The sequence below is a fragment of the Stegostoma tigrinum genome, chromosome 20 (genome assembly GCF_030684315.1).
Source record: "Stegostoma tigrinum isolate sSteTig4 chromosome 20, sSteTig4.hap1, whole genome shotgun sequence".
NCBI lineage: Eukaryota > Metazoa > Chordata > Chondrichthyes > Orectolobiformes > Stegostomatidae > Stegostoma > Stegostoma tigrinum.
The window spans coordinates 8,591,513-8,615,591 of NC_081373.1; the positions used below are offsets into that span (position 1 = coordinate 8,591,513).

At 44.5% G+C, this 24,079-nt stretch overlaps 1 protein-coding gene across 1 annotated transcript in view; it reads right to left on the minus strand.

Annotated features, from left to right (window-relative positions):
• hpse2 (heparanase 2) overlaps positions 1–24,079 on the minus strand; it is a 264,875-nt gene that overhangs the window by 37,264 nt on the left and 203,532 nt on the right. Inside the window, exon 10 of the mRNA XM_048551158.2 lies at positions 17,256–17,401. Coding sequence (XP_048407115.1) covers positions 17,256–17,401 — 146 coding nt within the window. The remainder of the gene's footprint in view (positions 1–17,255; positions 17,402–24,079) is intronic.

Consider the following 24,079-nt stretch of genomic DNA (forward strand, 5'->3'; position numbering starts at 1 on the left):
TGTGATACTGAGACCAGCTTTAGTAACTGATTAAAATCCCTTTTGTTTCATTGGTGCGATTTGAACCTGTTTCCCCAGAGCAACAGCTTAAGCCCCTGAATGACTAGTCCAGCAAATATCACCATTACACCATTAACTTCTCTCCTTTTCTATGTCATTTTATATCATGTGCAGCTCACTAAGACCCACTTTTCATTGTCACTTTCAATCTTGAGTTTGCTATTCAGAGGTGTAATCAAATCAGCCAGGACTTTACACTCAGTGATGAAGAAACCACTGTCTGGTGAACCCAGAGACATTTGCCTCAAAGATCTCCACGACCCGGGTTTTCCCTTTCCTGACAGATACTTGAATAGGGCACTAAATCAAAAGGATCTCCAGTGAGGCATCCAGGATGTTGGATGATTATTTGGTTAGAAATAGAGTGGAAATGTGCGGGGAGAAAGCAGGAGATTGGCACCAGGTAACGATGTTCATTTGAAGAGCTGGTGCAGGCACGATGGCCTGAATGGCCTCCTCCTGCACTGTAACAATTCTGTGATTCTGTCAGTGTGATGGCATTAGGCATAACATCCAATCACATTGCAGCATTCTCACAGGCAACAAAGCAGGAAGTCAGGAGCTCTGAATCATTTTATTTTTAATTTGTGAATTCATACAGCAAAATCAATTACAGATTGATTATTTGAGAAAAAAAATTATTTAAAACTTATATTTTATGATTAGGGAGAAATTTGATATTCCACAGCATCTCAGGGACAATGGGAAACTTTAGTAGCAATTATGAAGTTAGTGTGTCACTTCAAACTAAGTTAAACCTCACCAAGTAAGGTGCATGTTTTTCTAAAGAAGGGTCACTGGACCTAAAACATTAACTTTCTCCATAAATGTTTCCAGATCTGCTGAGTTTCTCCAGCTATTTGTGTATTGTTTTCATAGTTTTCTGCAATGGTGTCAGAATAGAAGTTTGCATCGGTTCCGTAGTTTTCAGTCTCAAAAGTGCAAGTTTTGGAATGTCCTGACACCATTGTTCAGCAGCGTTGGGACTTCTGTGTAGATCCACTCATTTACCTCCATCAGATGCTGCTATCGGTCTCAAGGATGTAATGACAGTGAAAACTAGTAGCATCTCAAAACTCAAGCTGTTTGGAGAGAGATTTTGTTTGTGGAAAAGGAGGAATGTGATGCATTTCTGTGCGGACTTCATCCTTGTCCATGAGAAAAGACAATGCTGCGTTGTGTATGTGAAGGTCCCCTGTTACTTTAGAAAAATGCAACTGTGATTGACAACTTAGCCTTAAGGATTATAGTTGTGAAACCAAGTCCAACCACTTGGCAGTGTCTATCCTATGCGCTGTAGCATTATTCCATTCCTTGATACTTTGAAACAAATTTGGAGTTTTTATGACCAAAAATCAAAGCATAACGAGTGGAGCAAACAGTTATTTTAAGTCAAGATAAAGGTCATTGATTGATATGGAACAGTAGCTCTGTTGTTTTCTCTTGATAAACCATAGAAACTATAGAAGATAGTACAGAAGGGGGCCATTTGGCCCGACTTGTCCATGCCAACTCAAAGACATCCAGAGGTCGTTTGTATCCTACCTTCCTGCGCACTACCCGTAGCCCTGCAGCTTACATCACTTAAGGTGCAGACCCAGATACTTCTTAAGACACTTGAAGATCTCTACTTGCATCACCAACTCATGCAGAAAATTCCGGACACCCATCACTCTCTACATAAAAAAAGCTTTTCCTCACATTCCCTCCAATCCTTCTGCGGCTTGGCTTCAATCTATGACCCCTGGTTTTTGAACTTTCAGCCAAGGGAAACAGATTTCTCCTGTCTACTCTATCTCTACTCCTCACAGTTTTGTATACCTTGATCATGTCACCCCTCTGCCTTCTCTATTCCAACGAAAACGACTTCAACCTCTCCAATCTCCCCTCGTAACTACAACTCTCCAGCCCTGGCAACATTCCAGTAAATCTTCTCTGCACTCTCTGCAGAGCAGTTATGTCCTTCCTGTAATGTGGTGACCAAAAATGGTATTCTATACCTCTGCCAATGAAGGAGAACATTCCATATGCCTTCTTTACAGCATTATCTACCTGTGCAGCTACCTTTAGGGACCTGTGCACTCGCATGTCAAGATGTCTCACATCACCTACCCCTCTCAGTATGTTCCCGTTTATTGTGTATTCCCTTTTACTGCATGACCTTCCGAAATGCATTACCTCACACTTATCGGAGTTGAACTGCGTCAGCCACTTTTCCTGCCCACTCCACCAGCCCGCCTATATCATTTTGGGGCCTACAGCTAACTTCTACACAATCCACCACATGGACAATTTTTGAGTCGTCTTCAAATTTCCCAATTGTGCGCTACCTCCACCGACAACCCCCCCCCCCCCCCCCCCCACCCACAAACCACTCAAATCCAAGTCCAAAATGTTAACGTATAAAACAAGCAGCAGGGGTCCCACCGAGCCCCCGGAACACCACAAGTAACACCTTTCCAAATGCAAGGCAGCCATTGACCATTATCCTTTTTTTCTCCCTGTTACTCTAGATCCAGTTTGACACCTTATCCTGTATCCCAGAGCTTTTACTTTTGTGACTAGTCTGCCACGTGGGATTTTGTCAAATCACTTTCTAAAATCTATGTAGATAACCAGCACTGCTTGACCCTCACTCATTGTTTCCTCAAAGAATTCAATCAAATTTGTAAAGCACGACCTTCCTTTAACAAAGCCATGCTGCCTATCCCGGTCTAGCCCATGCCTTTCTAAGTGACAGTTCATCCTATCTTTCAGGATTGATTCCAACAATCTGCCCACTACTGAAGAACTTGTAACAGGCCTATATTTGTTTGGTATTTCCATTGTACCCTTTTTAAATGACAGAACTACATTTGCATTCCTCCAGTCCTCTGGCACCTCACTTGTATCTAGTGAAGACTGGAAAATAATCCTCAGAGCATCTGTTACTTTATCCCTGACCTCCTTCAACACCCTGGGAACAATCCATCCAGCCCTGGTGACTTATCCACTTTCAAGGATACTAACCCCTCAATACTTTCTCTGTCATTATGATAATCTTGTTCAATATTTCACACTGCCCCTCTTGGAGTACCATATCCACACCATCCCTTTTCTTTGTGAACATGGAGTTGATAAATGCGTTTAAAGTTCTCCCCATAACATCTGCATCTTTGCACAAGTTCCCTTTTTCATCTCTGGTAGGTCCCACATTTTCCTTTACTGGACTTTTGCTCCTTACATATTGGTAAAACAACTTTGGATTTTCCTTTATCTTGCTTCCTAATATTTGTTTCATGCCCTCCCTCTGAATTTACTTGATCCCTGTACTTTCTATGCTCCTCTTCAGTTTTTTGTGACTATCATAAGCTTTCTTTTTATGTTTAATCTCCCCCTGCATTTTTCTAGACAAACTTGGGGGTCTAGAAATCTACTGCAGGCTTTCTTTGAGAGAATTATTTAATTAGTACCAGTTACATCATTTTCAGCAAGAAACTTGCAAATTTGCATGTGTATCTTTAGACACACATTTGTCATCACATTGGTAGTGACAATATCAATAGCATCAGAGATAATGGGAACTGCAGATGCTGGAGAAGCCGACATAACAAAGTGTGGAGCTGGATAAACACAGCAGGCCAAGCAGCATCTCAGGAGCTGGAAAGCTGACGTTTCAGGCCTAGACCCTTCATCAGAGAGGGGGATGGGGTGAGGGTTCTGGAATAATTAGGGAGAGAGGGGGAGGCGGACCGAAGATGGAGAGAAAAGAAGATAGGTGGAGAGGAGAGTATAGGTGGGCAGGTAGGGCGGGGATAGGTAAGTCCAGGGAAGACGGACAGGTCAAGGAGGTGGGATGAGGTTAGTAGGTAGGAAATGGAGGTGCGGCTTGAGGTGGGAGGAAGGGATGGGTGAGAGGAAGAACAGGTTAGAGAGGCGGAGACAGGCTGGACTGGTTTTGGGATGCAGTGGGGGGAGGGGACAAGCTGGGCTGGTTGTGTGATGTATTGGGGGGAGGGGACGAACTGGACTGGTTTTGGGATGCGGTGGGGAAGGGGAGATTTTGAAGTTTGTGAAGTCCAAATTGATACCATTGGGCTGCAGGGTTCCCAAGCGGGAATATGAGTTGCTTATCCTGCAACCTTCGGGTGGCATCATTGTGGCACTGCAGGAGGCCCATGATGGCCATGTCGTCTAAAGAATGGGAGGGGGAGTTAAAATGGTTTGCGACTGGGAGGTGCAGTTGTTTAATGTGAACCGAGCGGAGGTGTTTTGCAAAGCGGTCCCCAAGCCTCTGCTTGTTTTCCCCGATGTAGAGGAAGCCACACCAGGTACAGTGGATACAGTATACCACATTGGCAGATGTGCAGGTGAACCTCTGCTTAATATGGAAAGTCATCTTGGGGCCTGGGATGGGGGTGAGGGAGGAGGTGTGGGGGCAAGAGTAGCACTTCCTGCTGTTGCAGGCGAAGGTGCCAGGTGTGGTGGGGTTGGAGGGGAGTGTGGAGCGAACAAGGGAGTCACGGAGAGAGTGGTCTCTCCGGAAGGCAGACAAGGGTGGGGATGGAAAAATGTCTTGGGCGGTGGGGTCGGATTGTAGATGGCAGAAGTGTCGGAGGATGATGCGTTGTATCCGGAGGTTGGTGGGGTGGTGTGTGAGAATGAGGGGGATCCTCTTTGGGCAGTTGTGACGGGGGCGGGGTGTGAGGGATGTGTTGCGGGAAATGTGGGAGGCATGGTCAAGAGCATTCTTGACTACTGCGGGGGGAAAGTTGCGGTCCTTGAAGAACTTGAACATCTGGGATGTGCGGGAGTAGAATGCCTCATCCTGGGAGCAGATGCAGCCAAGGCGGAGGAATTGGGAATAGGGGATGGAATTTTTGCAGGAGGGTGGGTGGGAAGTGTTGTATTCTCGGTAGCTGTGGGAGTCAGTGGGCTTGAAATGGACATCAGTTTCTAGCTGGTTGCCTGAGATGGAGATTGAGAGGTCCAGGAAGGTGAGGGATGTGATGGAGATGGCCCAGGTGGGCATGAGGTTGTGGTGGAAGGTGTTGGTGAAGTGGATGAACTGTTCGAGCTCCTCTGGGGAGCAAGAGGCAGCGCCGATACAGTCATCGATGTAACGGAGGAAGAGGTGGGGTTTGGGGCCAGTGTAGGTGCGGAAGAGGGACTGTTCCACATAACCTACAAAGAGGCAGGCATAGCTGGGGCCCATGCGGGTACCCATGGCCACATGTTCAAGTTATTTGAGTTAAACGTTGATCTTGTAGATGGTGCAAGTTGAGTTTGATTTTTAAAAAATGGAGTTAAAGCTAGTTTCATAGAATCCCTGCAGTGTGGGAGCAGGCCATTCAACCCATCAAGTCCACACTGACCCTCCAAATAGCATCCTATCCAGGCCCACAGCTTTGCATTTCTGTGGCCAATTCACCTAACTTGCACATCTTCAAACTGTGGGAGAAAACCCCATGCAGACAGTCACTCAAGGGTGGAATCGAACCTGGGTCTCTGGTGCTGTGAGGCAGCAGTGCTAAGCATTGAACTGCTGGGCCACCCTGAAGGTTTAATGACAGCCATTATTTTAAGCATCCATCTCTCACTAATATTCTTTAGGGAATAAAATCCTGCCTTTTTCTTACCCAGCGTGACTCCGGACCCACGGCTATGTTGTTGACTCTTAACTGCCCTCTGAAATGGGCTAGTTCAGGGCAGTTAGGGATGGGCAATAAATAAAGACAGCAAGACCCATTTCAAATGAATTAATTAACACCAAAAGCTCTTGATCTTTGACCTGAAGAAGACTGGACACAGTGCAGCTCAGCATTTATCATCTGACCAACACAGATAAACTGGCCATTTCAGTGCCTAGGCGCCATTGTCTACCCAGATTTTAAAATACTGCATTGGCCCTAAGTTGTTTAGAAGGCTCTGTGGATGTGCAAGGTGCCAAGACGCTCACATTCATTTATCAAGGCTAGGAAGTTCTGAAACTAAAGGGTAAAGGAGCCTTTGCTCTCTTGCCCCTCAGCAACATCACCGAAAGCAGATGATTTGTTCAGATAACATTGTTGCTCATGGGAGCTTGCTGGACCTAAATTACCTTCTGTGTTTGCTACATTACAAGGATGGTTACATGTTGTTTTATTGCTGCTCAGATCTCGCAAAGGCACTGCATCTTTAAAACAGCTGGTGGGCATCACAAAATGTGACACTACTATAAAGGCTCGCCACCCTATTCTGTGCACAATCATTCGTCAGTTGGATGTGCAGTCAATCTCTTAGTCAGCTAGTCAATTACGTTTATAATATAGTCGTAATTTAAGTAAACATGCAACCCTGATCGTGTATGTAATTGTGAGATGTCTAATGAGTCTACACAGTCACTTGTTAATAAACTTGAAGATACCTGTCTCAATAAAAGCCTGGCTCTCTGTGGTATATGTTACATGGGCTGAAGAATGAGTGCATCTATACAAAAGTCCCAACGCTACTGAACAATGGCGTCAGGGCATTCTAAAATTTGCACTTTTGAGACTGAAGTCTATGAACCGATGCAAACTTCTATTCTTACACCACTGCAGAAAACTATGAAAACAATACACAAATTGCTGGAGAAACTCAGCAGGTCTGGAGGGAATTAGTGTTTTAGATCCAGCAACCCTTATTTAGAAAAACATGCACCTTGCTTGGAGAGGTTTACATTGGTCAAGAAAACCTTAATAATGCCTCTAAAGAACCTGATTGTCTGTAAAAACCAAAAGAACTATGGATACTGCAAATCTGTAACAAAAACAGAAGTTGCTGGAAAACAAGGTGTAGAGCTGGAGGAACACACCAGGCCAGGCAGCATCAGAGGAGCAGGAACGCTGACTTTTCAGGTCTGGACCCTTCTTCAGAAAACATTGCTGGAAAAAAGTTGCTGGAAAAGCTCAGCAGGCGTGCCAGCATCTGCGGATTAATTTTTTAGGTCCGGTGACCCTTCCCCAGAACGCTGGGATGCTCTGAGGAAGTGTCACTGGACCCGAAACATTAACTCTGCTTTTTCTTTACAGATGCTGCCTTACCTCTGAGTTTTTCCAGCAACTTCTGTTAATTGTCTGTAAAACAGCTTGGAGAAATCCAGTAGTTGTCACTAGATAACTGTGAGTCTTTCCATCACACTATTATTTTCTCCTCTCTTTTTAACTTTAATGCACACTTGAAACTCGGTCTCTTTCTCTCCACAGATGCTGTCAGAACTGTGGAATTATTCCAGCACTTTCTGCTTTTATTGCAGACCTCCTGTATCTGCAGTGTTTTGCTTTAGGTTTTTATGTCAGCTTGACAGTATCATGGTCACTGATAACAGCTTTTAACTTACAAATATTGTCAAATTCAATTTAATTTTTCAAATGGTAATTGTGACATTTTCGCTCATGTTTCCCAGATAATATCCTATAATAGAATGGCTACAATACTGTAGCCCAGACATGTGTATCTGATTTAGTTTCCGTCTGGGAAAGCATAGAACTGATCTTAATGCAGTAGTTGATGGCAGGCAGTGAGGGTGGCCTGTGGAACATGCTGCAAGGCTATTGATGGGACTGAGTGTTGAGTCTTTACTTTGAAAACAGGAATTATGAAACCATTTTTTGCTTCTCTTTGGGATAGTCAACAGGAATAGCAAATTTGATTACAATCAGAAGCTTGTTTTGAAGTGGGTTTTATCAGGAATTTGACAGAACGAGTCAGAAGTTCTGGAGGAATCATTTGAGCATTTTGTATACACAGAGTCATCGAGCTGTCCAGCGTGGAAACAGGCCCTTCAGTCCAACTCGTCTGTGCTGACCAGATATCCTAAATAAATCCAGTCCCATTTGTCATCATTTGGCCCATATCCCCTAAACCCTTCCTACTCATGTACCCATCCAGATGCCTTTTAACTGTTGTAATTACACCAGCCTCTACCACTTCCTGTAGCAGCCCATTCCATACACGCACCACCCTCTGCATGTGAAAGTTCTCCCTCACGTCCCTTTTAAATCTTTCCCCTTCTCAGCTTAAACCATGCCCCTCTCATTTTGGACTCTTCTACCTGGGAAAAGATCTTGTCTATTTAGCCTATCCATGCCCCTCATGATTTTATAAACGTCCATAAAGTCACCCCTCAGCCTCTTACCCTCCAGGGAAAATAGCCCCAGCCTATCCAACCTCTCCCTTTAGCTCAAACCCTTCAACCCTGGCACATTCCTTGTAAATCTTTCTTGAACCCTTTCAAATTTCACAACATCCTTCCTATGGCAGGGAGACCAGAATTGCACTCAGTGTTCCAACAGTGGCCTAATCAATACCCTGTACAGCCACAGCAAGACCATTCTCCATTTTCATTCTTGCCCTAATGATTTGGATACACCTTAAGAGTGATCTTTTATCCAGTAAGGTACTGAAATTGTGTGGGATTCAAGAGTTAAATCATTTCCATAATTACAGAACATAGAACATAGGTCAGTGCAGCACAGTACAGGCCCTTCGGCCCACAATGTTGTGTTGAACTTTTACCCTAAACCTAAGGTCTATCTAACCTCAACCCCTACCTTATACTATTATCTTAGCATCTTCCTTCATTCCTAGCATTGCTAACCTTTGAATCAGGAATTGAAACTGCGTGCAGTGCGTATTAATTTTCATCAGAGCACCACATTTTCTGGGAAACCAGTTTTAAATGAATTGGTTAAAATATGCTGCCTTTTTCTAAACCTGTGTGGGATTCCTGGATTTGCTCTGCTAGAAAACAATCCATGTATGTAAATTGCATGGATGCCAAAAGAAACCTTTGGGCAATTAGTGGTTAGAGTATAGGGCCAATGCAGTGAATGTGACATTGACAGACTTTCACAAAGCTACTACTTGACACTAGCCAGGCAATGTCAATTTGGGACCATAGTTGAGAATGGCTGTGCAACAATGTTTACAATATTGGAGCTTCTCAGACAGAAAGATTGTGGGAAATGGTGTCTTACAGGAGTCTATGCTGGAACGAGCATAAAAACCACTGGAAAAAAAGACATATTTTGTCAAAACTTTCACCTTGTCCTCATCTGGACAATCACCAGAATAAACAGCAAAGCCAATATTATACTGTATGAGAGACAATGGTGATTGGTTGGTAAATGGCAGAGACATTGCCATGCAGAATGCAGCAGTTAGTGATGATTGATAGTTAACTACCAGACTTCGTTTGGATTTCAAACCAGCCAGGCTGACTCAGGCTGACCTGGACACTGTACTGAGAAATGAACCAGTGACTGGCTGAGATTTATTTTATGAAGTTGAAAGATTTGCAGTGCTCTCCTCTCATTCTCAATGAATATGGGTCTGCCCATTTATTGGTTTTCTTGCAAATTGTGCTGATGAGTTCAAGATGGAAAGCCCTGACAAAGTGTTTCTGTTCCAGCAATACTCAAGTGCTATACTAGCAAATGGCACTTGACGTACGTTAGTGTTTTGAACTTAAATTTGGAGGTCTTGTGTTGCAAGTTATGAACGGCATTGAATTACAGGATTTTGTTCCTGATATGGCTAACTGCATCAAAGTACACATAAGGGCATCTATGAAATTCAATACTAAGTGGCTCATTTTGGTATGCGGAATGAGGGGGCTGTTTGCTCATTAGATGGTAAGAAATTTCAGTTCCAGGGGAGGCTTGAAGCACACAGAAGAGAAATACAGTGATATAGGCACTAACAGGAAGCATTAAACAGAGCGGTAAGGGGTTTGTCTGATGTATAAACACAAGCAGAGGTCTGTTGGGTCAGACAGCCTTTGGACCTGTCCTCTGGATCTGCTGTAACTATGTAATGTCACTGTTAATGCCAACTTTCTACATAAACATCCATTGTAAGCATTGCCCACAACTGAGAATCACTTCACCGACTGAGAAGTGCATTGGTAAACCCTGACAAAGGCAAAACACTACAAATACTGGAAATCTGAAACAATCCTGGAGAAACTCACTGGGTCTGGCAGCAACTTTGGAGAGAGGGATGGAGTTGATGCTTTGAGTCTGATAACACTCTCCATAAATACTGAAATGTGATAAGCACTGTATAAACCTTCAATGCACAAAAAAGGATGCAACTAACACAAGAAAACCAGAATATGATCCAAATGCGAATGGGTTTTTCTAAATATAGGCTTTTTTAAGGACCCTCACCGCCTCATCCTTTTGTATGGTATGCAGCAATGATATGCAGCCTCAGATTTTTCTTTTTTGAACAGTAGCTGTTTCCATCAAGGTGTTGAGTGGTACAGCTGAACTCAGGCTATTACATTTGAACATTGGCAGACTGTAACAGCCTCAGGCTCTCCATGACATGCGGTGCATAGCGGGGCTTTCATGCTATAATGCATCGCATGCTATTACAGCACAGGAAACCCTCTCTTCATTTTCTTTTTGCTGTGTTTACACAATTGTCCAGCCTGTTTCCAATCTTTCCAACTGAGGTGCAACTCCCTTATTTTACTGTGGAACTCCCCTCCCTGACAGCCTCATAGCTGCAACATATTATACACGCTGGGGTCATAGGGTCATACAGCACGGAAACAGACCCTTTGGCCCAACTATTCCATGGTGACCACTAACTCCACCTGCCTGCACTTGGCCCATATCCTTCCAACACTTTCCTATTCATGTACTTACCCAAATGTCTTTTAAACATTGTAAATGTATCTGTATTCACCACTTCCTCTCGCAGTTCATTCCTCACATGAGTGCACTGCTTTCAAAAGTTGCTCCTCATGTATTTAAACTTTTCTCCTCTCACCTTAAAACGTGCACCCTGGTCGTGAAATCCCTCACTCGAGGGAAAAGACATGTACCATTCATCTTATCTATACTCCTCATGATTTTATAAACCTCTATAAAAGCACCCCTCAACCTCTACGCTCCAGTGAAAAAAGGCCCAACCTATCCAGCCTCTCCTTCCAACTTGAACCCTCCATTGCCATAAATCTTTTCTGAACCTTCTCCTTCTTAGTAATATGATTCCTATAACAGGGTGGCCAAAACTGAATACTGTACTCCAGAAGAGGGCTATATAACTGAAAGTTGTATCAGAAATAATGGGAACTGCAGATGCTGGAGAACCCAAGGTAACAAAGTGTGAAGCTGGATGAACACAGCAGGCCAAGCAACATCTCAGGAGCACAAAAGCTGACGTTTCGGGCCAAGGCCCTTCATCACCCTTTTCTGATGAAGGGTCTAGGCCCGAAACATCAGCTTTTGTGCTCCTGAGATGCTGCTTGGCCTGCTGTGTTCATCCAGCTTCACACTTTGTTATCTTACATAACTGAAAGTGTCGGGATCCGGATAAACTGCCACGAAAGCCATTTCCAGAGCTGTCCTGGAGTTAATTATGGATGGATGGTGTTCTTAATTCATTATGGTGGCATTAGTTGGGCTATCATTTATTGCCCGTCCCGAGTTTTCCACGAAAAGGTGGTGAACGGAAATTGTTTGTCTAATTTCTCCATTGTTTTACAATGTTTTACAATCTTGGAGAGTATTTAAGAATTCTTTGAGGACAGCTTTGGAAAAATAACAAGATGTTCAGCTGATCATGCTGCTCATACAATATCTGGCACTATTGTCTAGTTAAGTGTTGAAGAGCTTTTTTGAATACAAGTCTAGTTATCCAATATTTGTGAGCTCCCCATTCTCATAGAATTCCTACTGTGTGAAAAACAAGCCATTTGGTGCATCGAGTAACCCTTTGAAGAGCATTCCACCCAATCTCTGTCACCCTGCAATTTCCACGGCGAATTTTGTTTTACACAGGTGGTGTTTTGAATGTGGAATGAACTTTCTGATGAAGTGGCGGATGTAGGTACAATTACAATGTTTAAAAGACATTTGGATGATATATGAATGGGAAGGATTTGGAGGTATAGGGATCAGGAACAAGCAGGGTCTGTTTCCATGCTGTATGACTCCATACATTATGGGCCACCCAGCACATCTTTGCACTATGGGAGGAAACCAGAGCACCTGGGGGAAACCCACACAGATGGTCACCCAAGAATGGAATTGAACTGAGGTCCCTGGTTCTGTGAGGCATCTGTACCAAACACTGTAACAAAGTGTGGGGCTGGATGAACACAGCAGGCCAAGCTGCTCCTAAGATGCTGCTTGGCCTGCTGTGTTCATCCAGCTCCACACTTTGTTATCTCAGATTCTCCAGCATCTGCAGTTCCCATTATCTCTGAGTACCAACCACTGTGCCACCCTTACTAAATACTAAGCACAGCGTGTGGAAATGGAGGAATTGTCACCTTTCACTAATGTGTAACTTCATAGAAAAACTAAAACAAAAAAAGTGTGAAAAACACATTTGAAGATTATTCAAAAAATGTTGCCATTTTGTAATCCTGATCTGTAAGAAACTTCAATAAGTTCTAAACTTTGGTGCACAATTGGAAAGTCTCTCTTGCAGTACCAATAAATGTATAGAATTTATGGAATAATTAGTTATTTTTAAAAAGAAATTATACTTGTAATCTTGAAGGTTTGAGCTTAATATAAAAATAAAACTCCCACCACTATCCAGATGTAGCCACTTATCCATCTCATTGTAGCAAAGCCTTGGAAAGTGACTAAATCTCAAGTGCCTCTCAGGGCTGTTTTGAAATTGTTTGTCCTCCCTACGTTCTGTGCTTCCTTTGGAAAGTGTAACTCAGATTGGGATCTTACTTAAGAGGAATGTGTAACTCTAGGCATGACCCGATACACTATGTGTCCAAAACCACAGCTTGTAAAAACACCAACATCTGATAGGGAAGAGACTAATGAAAACATGTAAATGTTTCTAAATGGAAAAATGGAGAGAAACTACACAAAATGTTAACGCACACCCAGTGTTGAGGAAGGCGAATGGTATGTTGGCCTTTATTAAAAGAGGACCGTAGGAACAGAAGCAGGCCTTTCAGCCCATCGAGGCTGTGCCACCATTTAATGCCATTTAAGCTGATCAATGACCTCAATGCCTCTACATGCGTTATGCTTTGTTAACCAACAATGTATCAACCTGTACTTTAAATACATCCAAAAATCAAAGCCCTCTGGAGTACAGAATTCTAAGATTCAAAGTCCTGCTTTTTCCGAAATAACATCCCCTTATTTTTAAATGATGCACCCTGGTCTAGATTTCCCAAGCAGAGGAAGCAGTTTACCTGTACGCAGATAACGCAGCGTGGAGCTGGAGGAACACATCGGGCCAGGCAGCTACAGGGGAGCAGGAAAGCTGCCGTATTGGGTTGGGACCTGTCTTCGGAAATGGGGGAGGGGAAAGGGAGCTGGAGAGTAAATAGAGAGAGAAGGAGTACGGCTGGGGAAGGTAAGTGGGATGGTGATGGGTGAGTGTGGGTAGACAGTGACGGGGATTGGTCAGGGGGTGAGTGGGAGAGAAGATGGGCAGGTTGTGTCAGGTCAGGGTGGGGGGATGAGAGGGAGCATTGGTCATGGAAGAGGCCGAGGGTAGGGAGATTTCAAAAGTGGTGGAATCCATGTTTAGGCCATCGGGCTGTAGGGTCCTGAGGTGGAATATGAGGTGCTGCTCCTCCAGTTTCCGGTGGCGTCATTGTGACACTGGAGGAGGCCCAGGATGGACATGCCACCCAGGGAGTGGGAGGGGGTGTTAAAATGCTCCACGACCAGAAGGTGGTGTTGTATGTCGCGAACAGAGCACGGGTGCTCTACAAAGCGGTCTCCGAGTCTCCGCTGGGTCTCACGGATGTAGAGGAGGGCACATCAGGAGCAGCGGATACAGTAGACCCAGTTGACGGATGTGAAAGTGATCCCCTGTCTGATGTGGAAGGTTTGTTTTGTGCCTTGCATGTAGGTGAGGGGTTAGGTGTAAGGGCAGGTGTAGCACTTCCTGCGCTTGCAAAGAAAAGGTTGGTGAGGTTAGTAGGAAGTGTGGAGCGGACAAGGGACTCACAGACAGTGTGGTCCCTCCGAAAGGCAGATAGGGGTGGGGAGGAAAATATATCTTTGTTTGTGGGGTCAGATCGCAGGTGGCGGAAGTGGCAGAGAACGATATGTTGGAGGCAGAGATTGGTGGAGTGATATGCTAGGACAAAGGGGATTCTGTCCTTATTTTTGTTTATGTTGGGGGAAGGCAATGTGAGGGCAGAGGTTTGGGAGATGGTGGGCTTGAAATAAATGTTGGTTATAAGGCGGTCGTCAGGCATGGAAACAGAGAGGTCCAGGAAGGAGAGAGAGGTATCGGAGATGGTCCAGGTAAATTTGAGGTCGGAGTGAAGGGTGTTCTTTTTTTCTTTTCTTTCTCACCCCTAACCTCATCCCATGACCAACACCCCCTCTCATCACTTGATGCTTTCACTGTTTGACATGCAAGTAGTCCTGTTTAGTGGCTTCACCAGGTTGGAACCTCATCTTCAGGTATGCCTGGTGCTGCTCCTGGCATGCCCTCCTGCTTTCTCCATTGAGCCAGGGTTGATCCCCTGGCTCAATGGTAATGGTTCAGTGGGGGATCTGTGGGCCATGAGATAAAGATTCTGCTGGAGTACAACTCTGCTGCTGTTGATGGCCCACAGCGCCTCATGGATGCCTAATCCAGAGTTGAAGAAGGGTCTAGACCAGAAGCATCAGCCTTCCTGCTCCTCTGATGCTGCTTGGCCTGCTGTGTTCATCCAGCTCTACACCTTGTTGCCTGAGTTGCCAGGCCTGCGCATTGTCTGTCCCATTTAGCAGGGTGATAGTGCCACACAACACGATGGGGGTTATTCTCAATATGAAGGCGGGACTTTGTCTCCACAAGGACTGTGCAGTGGTCAGTCTTACCCTGATACTGTCATCGACTGATATATCTGGCAGATTGGTAAGGATGAGGTCTAATATGTTTTGCCCTCTTGGTGGTTCCCTCACCACCTGCCGCAGACCCAGTCTAGCAGCTATGTCCTTTAGGACCCAATCAGCTTGATCTGTCATGCTGCTGCCTAGCCAGTCTTGGTGGTGGGCATTGAAATCCCCCACCCAGAGTGCATTTTGCATCCTTGCTACCCTCAGTGCTTCCTCCAAGTGTTCAACATGGAGGAGTACCGATTCCTCAGCTGAGAGAGGACAGTACATGATAATTAGCAGGAGGCTTACTTGTCCATGTTTTAAACTGAAACCATGAGACTCCAGAGACAATGTTGAGGACTCCCAGGGTAACTCTTTCCTGACTATATCCCACTGTGCCCCCACCTCTGCTGGGTGTATCCTGCCTGTGAGACAGGACATATCCAGGGACGGTGATGGTGGGGTCTGGGATATTGTTTGTAGGGTATGATTCCGTGAGTGTATCTATTTCAGGCTGTTCCCCAGTTTTGGCATGAGCCCCCTGGTGTCAGTAAAGAGGGTTTGGCAGGGCTGAAAACATTAGTTCCAAACGATCAGATACCACATATTGTTCTTCTGATCTGAGATCCTCCCTTACTAACATACTGACCCCAGCTCGTATTATCACCAGCACTGATAATTTCCTTTCCTTTTTCCTTCATGTTCGTCCTTCCTAAATGTCAGATATCTTTGAATCTTCATCAATGTACAGCCATAAAGAGCAGGGTCACCATGCTGCAACTGTACAGGGTGCTGAGATAAGACCCCAGCTTAGAGTACTGTGCACCATCATGATCTTCTCACTGAAGGGAGGATACATTTCCATGGAAAGAGCTTAGAGATGGTTCACTCAGGGGATGCCTGGGATGAAGGGGCTGTCTTATGAGGAAAGATTGAGCAGCTTGTGTCTAGACTTATTGGAATTTAGAAGAATGAGAGGTGATCATATTGGAACATGAAAGATATTGACAGGATGCTTCCCCTTGTGGGGAAGTTCAGAAATAGAAGCAGCAGTTTCTGGGTAAGTGTAAGATAGAAGTGAGGTGGAATTTCAACGATCAGAGGGCCAGGATCCCAGGGATCTACATCATCAAAATCATTGAAAATGTTCACGACTGAGATAGACTGGGGCAAAGTCAACTTTTACAAGGAACAGGATAGAAAGAGGATTCAAGGCCAAAATTAGACAAAACGTGATCTTATTGAAGGGACTGAATGGCCTATTTCTGCTCCTGTTTCATACATTCTGAAGCTCTTATGTTCTGAGAGTAGCAATCCGTCTCTCTTATTTGAAAGTTCTGAATAAATGTAGTTAACTCAGCCACATTAGGGGCATTTAAGCAGTCCTTGGATAAGCATATGGATGATGATGGGATAGTGTAGGGGGATGGGCTTAGGTTAGTTCACAGGTCAGTGCAACATCGAGGGCCGAAGGGCCTGTTCTGTGCTGTATTGTTCTATGTTCTAAATCCCTGTAGAAAGTATGGACTGTATACCATCATGCCAGTCTCCTTTATCAGAATTAGAGGGGGGACTTCTGGTGCTGTTGTGGTGCCACTATCCCTGAGCCAGGAAGCCTGGGTTCAGGTCCCACCTATCCCAGAGGGTGTGCAATAACATCTCTCAACAGTTCAATTAAAAAATATTTCCTCTGCCTGGAGGAAAAAGGGTTAAACAATAAACTTTAACAATCACTGCCTCCCTCAAAATTTAAATAACTTGTCAGGCCAAAGGATCCGAAGCAAACATCATTATGCATTTGTCATTTTTTGATTAACTCGATTGCAATTCAGAGAAGGAGTTTATTTTTCTCTTGACTGGCCATTTCTAAGCTTTCAGATGGGGTGAATTAACAGATACGCAATACTTCAGGAAAGGGACAATATGAACGATGGCAGAGAGACAAACCAGGTAAAATCATCAGAAGGAACAGTCATTAGCTTTAATGTGTATCACATCATCTAACGCGTGTATTCATGTCACTGGCACTGATGAAAGTTCTGGGACACTTATCTGTCAGAAAATTACCTTCAGCAAAGCTGGAACAATAGTGACTTCTGTCCCTTTGACAAGACAAAAAAAGAACTATGATGCTCTTTGATGGCATTATTCACCTGCGAGGGGGCAGGGGGTCAGTGGTGATGCAAAACAGAGATTTCTGGACGTCAACAATGGCATACATTTACTTAGCTTTCAGAGTAATCCAGCTGCCTTTTGTTCTGGTGTTTGGCAAATCCTCTATTCCTTTGATATTATCCAAACTTGGCATTTGAAGGGTTTGGATGTGCATTTTCTCTTATATTAATGAAGAGCAAAGACGCTGCAAATGAGACTTACTTGCGGATATGTGTACAGTGGGCGTAGATTCTCAGCTTGTCCCTTATCACTCGCCCGGGCCTATGTTTCCTCTGCAGGCCTGCCACTTGAACAGTGAGCACTTTGGTTCCCACCAGCCGCTTGTAAAGCAGTGAAAGCCAATAGTCCTGCAAGAAAGTCGAGAAGAAAAGGATATTTGTAGATATTTTAAACTAATGTCAAATGGGAATTCAGAAAGAAGATGAAGGTACGGTACTGTCTGATAGCAACGCATGATAACAAAGTGTCAACGCACAGCCTATGCATTTGCAAACATTATGACCTTACACCTTGATGCAGTGTGGAGCTGGAGGAACACAACAGGTCAGGCAGCATCAGTGGAGCAGGAGAGTCGAAGTTTTGGGGCTGGGCCCTTGGATGGGCAATAAATGCTAGCTCACCAGCGACACCCTTATCCCGTTAACTAATAAAGGAAAAGGATTAGGTTCTGTTGAAGTGTCTAGGTCTGAAACGTCAACTCTTCTACTCCTCTGATGCTGCCTGACCTGCTGTGTTCCTCTAGTTCCACACTGCATCAACTCTGGCTCCAGCTATCTCCAAATGGCTTTACACTTCCCTGATTTTGACTCCATTCCTATTTCTGGACTTTGCCTGATCCTCATTTCCTTCTTTCTGAGGCAGTTGTTTGCGGACTTCTCCAAGTTTTCTGGAAAGTTGCATGATCAAATGCCCAGGGATAGCAATCTGCATTTTGATTTCTTTCTTTCCCACTTTTAAATACTTTTGAGGGATGGGTGGCATCTCAAGGGAAAGCAGCAGCAGCCATGACTGGCACTGTTGTGCTGCAGGGAGGGTCAAAGTGGTGACAAGCAGTAATGGAAGGGGAACACTATAGTCAGGGGCACAGGTAGGCACTTCTGTGCCTGCAAATGAGATTCCAGAATAGTGTGTTGCCTCCATGGTGCCATGGTCAAGGATATCTCTAAGCGGGCCAATGGCATTCTGAAAGGGGATGGTGAGCAGCCATAGGCTATGGTCCATGTCGGTCAGAATGACATAGGCAAAAAACAGAGAGATGTGGTCCTGCATAGGGAGTTAGGGAGGAAGTTGAAAAGTAGGACCTCTAGGGTTGCAGTCTCGGGATTGCTTCCTATGCCGCATGCCAGTGAGGCTAGGAATAGGAAGATAGTATGGTTAGGCACATGGCTGACCAGCTGCTATAGGAGGGAGGGCTTCAGGTATATAGATAATTGGGAGGTCTTCCGGGGAGGTGGGGCCCATACAAGAAGTGGAGAGGCACCAATATCCTGGCAAGGAAGGTTTGATAGTGCCACTCGGGAGGGTTTAAACTGGTGTGGCAGGGGTTGGAAACCAGAGTAGTAGGTCAGCAAGTAAAATGACCAAGCAGGAGTCAGAGACTAAAGGCCAGTAAGATGAAGAGGGAGGATAGACAGGGAGAGATTACTGAACACAACAGCACTGGCAGTCTGAGGTGTATCTGTTTTAATGTGAGGAGTATGACAGGTAAGGCAGATGATCTTACAGGTTGGATTAACACATATGGCTATGATGTTGTAGCTAATACAGAAAATTGGTGGAGACTGGTAGCTGAATGGTCTGGGATTTAGATGTTCCAGGCGAGACAAACACAGATGTAGAAGAGGTGGTGTTACTGATGAGAGAGAATATCACGGCTGTACTGAGAGAGGGATCATCCAGTGTGACCAAATGGATACAGCTCAGGAAAGTGTAAAAACAGCAGGGTATTTATGGTGAGATCGTTAAAACTGCCGATGCTGGAGTGAGAGATATCACAGCGTGGAGCTTGGAGAACACAACAGGTCAGGCAGCATCAGAGGAGCAGGAAAGCTGAAATTTCAGGTTGGGACCCTTCTTCAGAAGTGGGGGAGGGGAAGGGAGCTCAGAAATAAATAGAGAGAGGAGGTGTGGGGCTGGGGAAGGTAGATGGGATGCTGATAGGTGAGTGCAGGTAGGGAGTGGCAGGGATTGGTCAGTGAGGTGGGAGAAGCAGATAGGCAGGAGAGAAGATGGACAGGTTGTATCAGGTTAAGGAGGCAGGAATGAGAGGGAGGGTTGGACATGAAATGAGACCGGGGGTGGGTGGGAAGAGTTTGAAACTGGTAAAGATCACATTTAGGCCATTGGGCTGTAGGGTCCTGAGGTGGAATATGAGGTGCTGCTCCTCCAGTTTCTGGGTGGCATCAATGTGACACTGGAGGAGACCCAGGATGGACAAGTCATCCAGGGAGTGGGAGGGGGAGTTAAACTGGCTTGTGATCGGAAGGTGTTGTCGTTTGTCGTAACAGAGTGCAGGTGCTCTACAAAGCGGTCTCCGAGCCTCCACTTGGTCTCGCCAATGTACAGGATACCACATCAATAGCAGCGGATGCAGTAGATCATGTTGACAGATGTAGAGGTAAACCCCTGTCTAATATGGAAGGTTTGCTTTGGGCCTTGAATGGAGGTGAGGGGGCAGGTGTAGAGACAGGTGTAACACTTCCTGTGGTTTCAGGGAAAGGTGCTGGGGGTGGTGGGGCTAGTGGGGAGTGTGGAGGGGACAAGGGAGTTGCAGAGAGCGGGATGGGTGATTTTAACTTCCCCTTTATTGACTTGGATTCACTTAGCACCAGGGGTTTGGTGGTAATTTGTTAGTTGTGTCCAGGATGGTTTATTGAAACAATATGTAAACTGTCTAATTAGTGAAGGAGTCATTCTGGCACTGGGGAATGAGCCTGGCCAGGTGATCGAAGTTTCAGTGAGGGAATATTTCAAGAATAGTGATGATAATTCTATAAATTTTAGTTTACTTGTGGTTTAAGGATAACAGTAGTCCTTGGATGAAAGTAATAAACTGGGGGAAGGCTAACTACCAGAATATTGGGCAGGAAATGGGGAATGTAGATTGGGGGGGGGTGCATATTTGAGGGTGAATCCACATTTGACATGTAGGAATCTTTTAAAGGTCAGTTGAAAGTTCAGGACCAGCATGTTACTCAGAAAATGAAGGATGAGGATGGGAAGATTTCTTGGGTGACAAGACAAACAGGAGAGGTGATGGCCTAGTGGTATTACTGCTGGACTGTGAATCTAGAACACACTCTGGAACCCAAGTTCAAATCCTGTCATGGCAGATGGTGGAATTTGAATCCGATTTAAAAAATAAATCTGGAATTAAGAGTCTAATGATGACTGTGAATCCATTGTTGAGGGAAAAAACCCAACAGGTTCACTGATGCCTTTTAGGGAAGGAAACTGCCATCCTTATGGCTAGGCCTAAATGTGACTCCAGCCCCACTAGCTGACTGATAATTGCCTTCTGCACAATTAGGAATGGACAATAAATGCTCACCTAGGCAGCAATGTCCTTATCCCCTGAATGAATAACGGAAGAATGGCAAAGTGGATAATCTGAGAAATTACAGTCCACTGAACCTTATATCAGTGATTGAGAAATTACTGGAGGAGATTTTTAGGGATAGAATTTACTCACGTATTGAAAAATATGGACTTATTAGCAAAGTCACAATGCAGAAGACACAAGGATTGGGGGAGCTGCAGGTAGTGAGGAAGATTGTCAGCAGGATACAGCAGGATGTAAAAAGGCTTCAGACTCGAGCAGAGAAATGGCAGGTGGAGCTTAGTCTGGACAAATGCAATATGATGCATTCTGGAAGGTCTAATGCAGGTGAGAAGAATACATTAATGGTGGAACCTTAGCAGCATCGACATACAGAAGGATCTCAGTGTACTGGTCCACTGTTCCCTGAAAGTGGCAACACAAGTCGATAAGGTGGTCAAGAAGGCATATGACATATTTGGTCTTCATTAGTTGGGGTGTAGAGTATAAAATTTGGTAAGTCATGCTGCAGCTGTATAGAACTTCAGATTGGCCACATTTGGAATATTGGGTACAGTTCTGGTTACCACAGTGCCAGAAGGATGTGGAGGCTTTAGACAGGGTACAGAAACAGTTTGCCAGGATGTTGCCTGGTCTGGAGGGTATTAGCAATGAGGAAAGATTAAACAAACTTAGTTTGTTTTCACTTGAATGCCGGAAGCTGAGGGCTGACCTGGTAAAAGTTTACAAAATGATGAGAGGCATGGACAGAATGGATAATCAGGTTTTTTTTCCCCCTAGGGCAGAAATGTCAATTGTTAGGGGGCATCGATGTAAAGTAAAATGGGGAAAGTTTATAGAAGATGTGAGAGGCAGATTTTTTACACTGAACGTGGTAAGTACCTGGAACACGCTGCCAGAGGAGATGGTGCAGGCAGATACAACAGCACCGTTTAAGAGGCATCTTGACAGATACATAAATAGGCAGGGAATAGGGGCTATGCACCACATGGAGGTAAAAATGTTTTAGGCTAGAAAGGCATCGTGTGTCAGCTCAGGTTTGGTGGGCCGAAGGGCCTGTTCCTATGCTTTACTGTTTTTTGTTATCCCATCCCGAAATCCAGCTCGCCTACCCTTAACTCTCACAGTTTTGTCCCTTTTTCGCTTAGGCAGAGAATAATGTAACATGGAACAGATAAACAAGCCTTCCTCCTATCTCTGTAGGATAGATGATGACCAAGAATTCTGATGGGAAAGAATGTCCTGATGCATTTGTACGACTGCTGTCCATTGGATTCACTTGTATTAAATACTCGAGCTGGACCTGAGTTTGATGTGTTTCCATGCATTTGGGCTCCATCAAAGCACAAACTATGATAGCAGGTGAAACACCACTCACAAATGGAATATTTGGACCACATGGACTGCAGCAGTTCAGGAATGGGTTCGTCACCACCTTCTCAAGGTGCTGGGAAATAAATAGTATCTCAGCCAGCAATGTTCACAATCCATGACGAACAATTAACAGGAAAATAATGTGTGACGGAACTGTAAATGTTTGCTGTAAATGATTAATAAGCCACACTGTGACAGCAGCACTTGACTTCAGGGTGGGAAGGACAGGTAAATAAAATGGGCCTGATGGTTGACTGTGCACATCGAGAGACGATCCGCTTTCAAGCATTTATTCCTGCAGTGACAATCTCAATGGCGAATATTAACAACCCATTAGCTCCCCTGTGCCCATCTTCAGACCAGGTGAGTATATGATTTATGGGATTGGAACACGTCATTCAACCGTCTTTAATAAAACAAGTGAAGTGATGCGACAGAGCCCTATTTTTATACATTTTATCATTAACAAGCTAGCACCAGCTCCTCTGTCATGCTTACGGCTTCTCGTCTCTTGCCATGTACAGCGTTCAAAGCAATGATAGTAACTATACATCCTACCCATCCTAAAGAGACAATGTTCCGCAGGAGTTGACATTGAGTCACATAGAGGTCATTCAGAACCAAACCTGCTGGCTGGTTGTATTTTATATTGTGGGTGGTGTTCCCTGAGAATAAACTGGGGACAAGGAAAACCAGAGGAGAGGGAACAGCAGCAACAAACAGAACTATAAAGAAGGTACATTTTGAAAAAAATAATTCAAGGTGGTCTCGATGATTTTGGAGCTCAAATTGTGAGTTTCTGCACTTTGTGAGATATAATCAGTCAGTTTACATAGCTTTAGGACCTGTGAGTTTTCAAAATTCAATACAGCACAGGAACAGGCCCACCAGTTCATGTCGAATCCAGATTCTGTTGGTGTGAGCAGAGAGTAATCTCAACACAACACAGTTACCAATAGAGAGCACCTAGGCAGAAACTCCTGTCTGATTTCTTCCCTACAGCCAATCTCATTTATGAGGCAACATGGTGTGGAGCTGGATGAACACAGCAGGCCAAGCAGCATCAGAGGAGCAGGAAAGCTGACATTTCAGGTCGAGACCCTTCTTCAGACTTCGACTGGGACAACACCAAGATCCTGGGACAGAGACAAGCACGAGAATTCCTGGAAGCATGGCACTCCACGAAGCAGGCTATTAATAAACACATTGAACTCAACCCCATGTACATTCCTCTATGGAGGAAACCCAGAAGTGAGGCAATCCATCGCAACAGATCCCAGAGTATAAAAGCCAGGCGAGAAAACACACTGACGCCTCATCAGAGGCTGCACTGAGGACGTTACCAAGCACAGAAATGAAACATCTGCGAAACAACAAACCAGCTCAGCGAGCCAACTAACCTCAACACCCACAAATTTACTGAGCTACAAATCTACTCCTTAATAACCATACTAATCTGATATTACTACCTCTTCAGCATCATGCCATCAATTATCAATGAATTTCCTGTATCATTAGAACTACTTTAATTAGTAGTCTCAAACTTAACACGGAATATTGATCAATGTTTCTCAGAATTACAAGGCAGAAGTAGGCTATTCAGCCCAATGTGTCTGCTCCAACATGCCCATGAGTATTTCACTTCATGCTACTGTCAAACTTTTTTCCCTGCAGCTCTGTCACTGCTCCTTTTCAAAGAAAAAGCTAAATACCTCCTGAATACATTAAGTGAACTTTCCTTTGCCTCACTATCAGGTTGTGCGTTCCAGACTCACTGCATCTCTTCTCTGTTTCTTTTGCCAACTCTGTGTCCTCTGTTCTTGAACCTTTGATGAATGGGAATAGTTGCAACTTATCTGTACTGTCCAGATCCCTTACAATTTTGAGTACCTCTATCAAATCTCCTCTCAGCCTTCTCTCTTCCAACAAGAACTGCTCCAATCTATTTTCTGGAACTTTTTTCCTACTTTTGATGAGCTTTCAAAATGGTTTCTTTTTAAGTGGCAATTTTAAGTAAAAATGGGTCCAAATAAGATTTAAATCCTCTATGTGACCAGATATTATAGACAGGGAGACAGATAAGTTTATACAG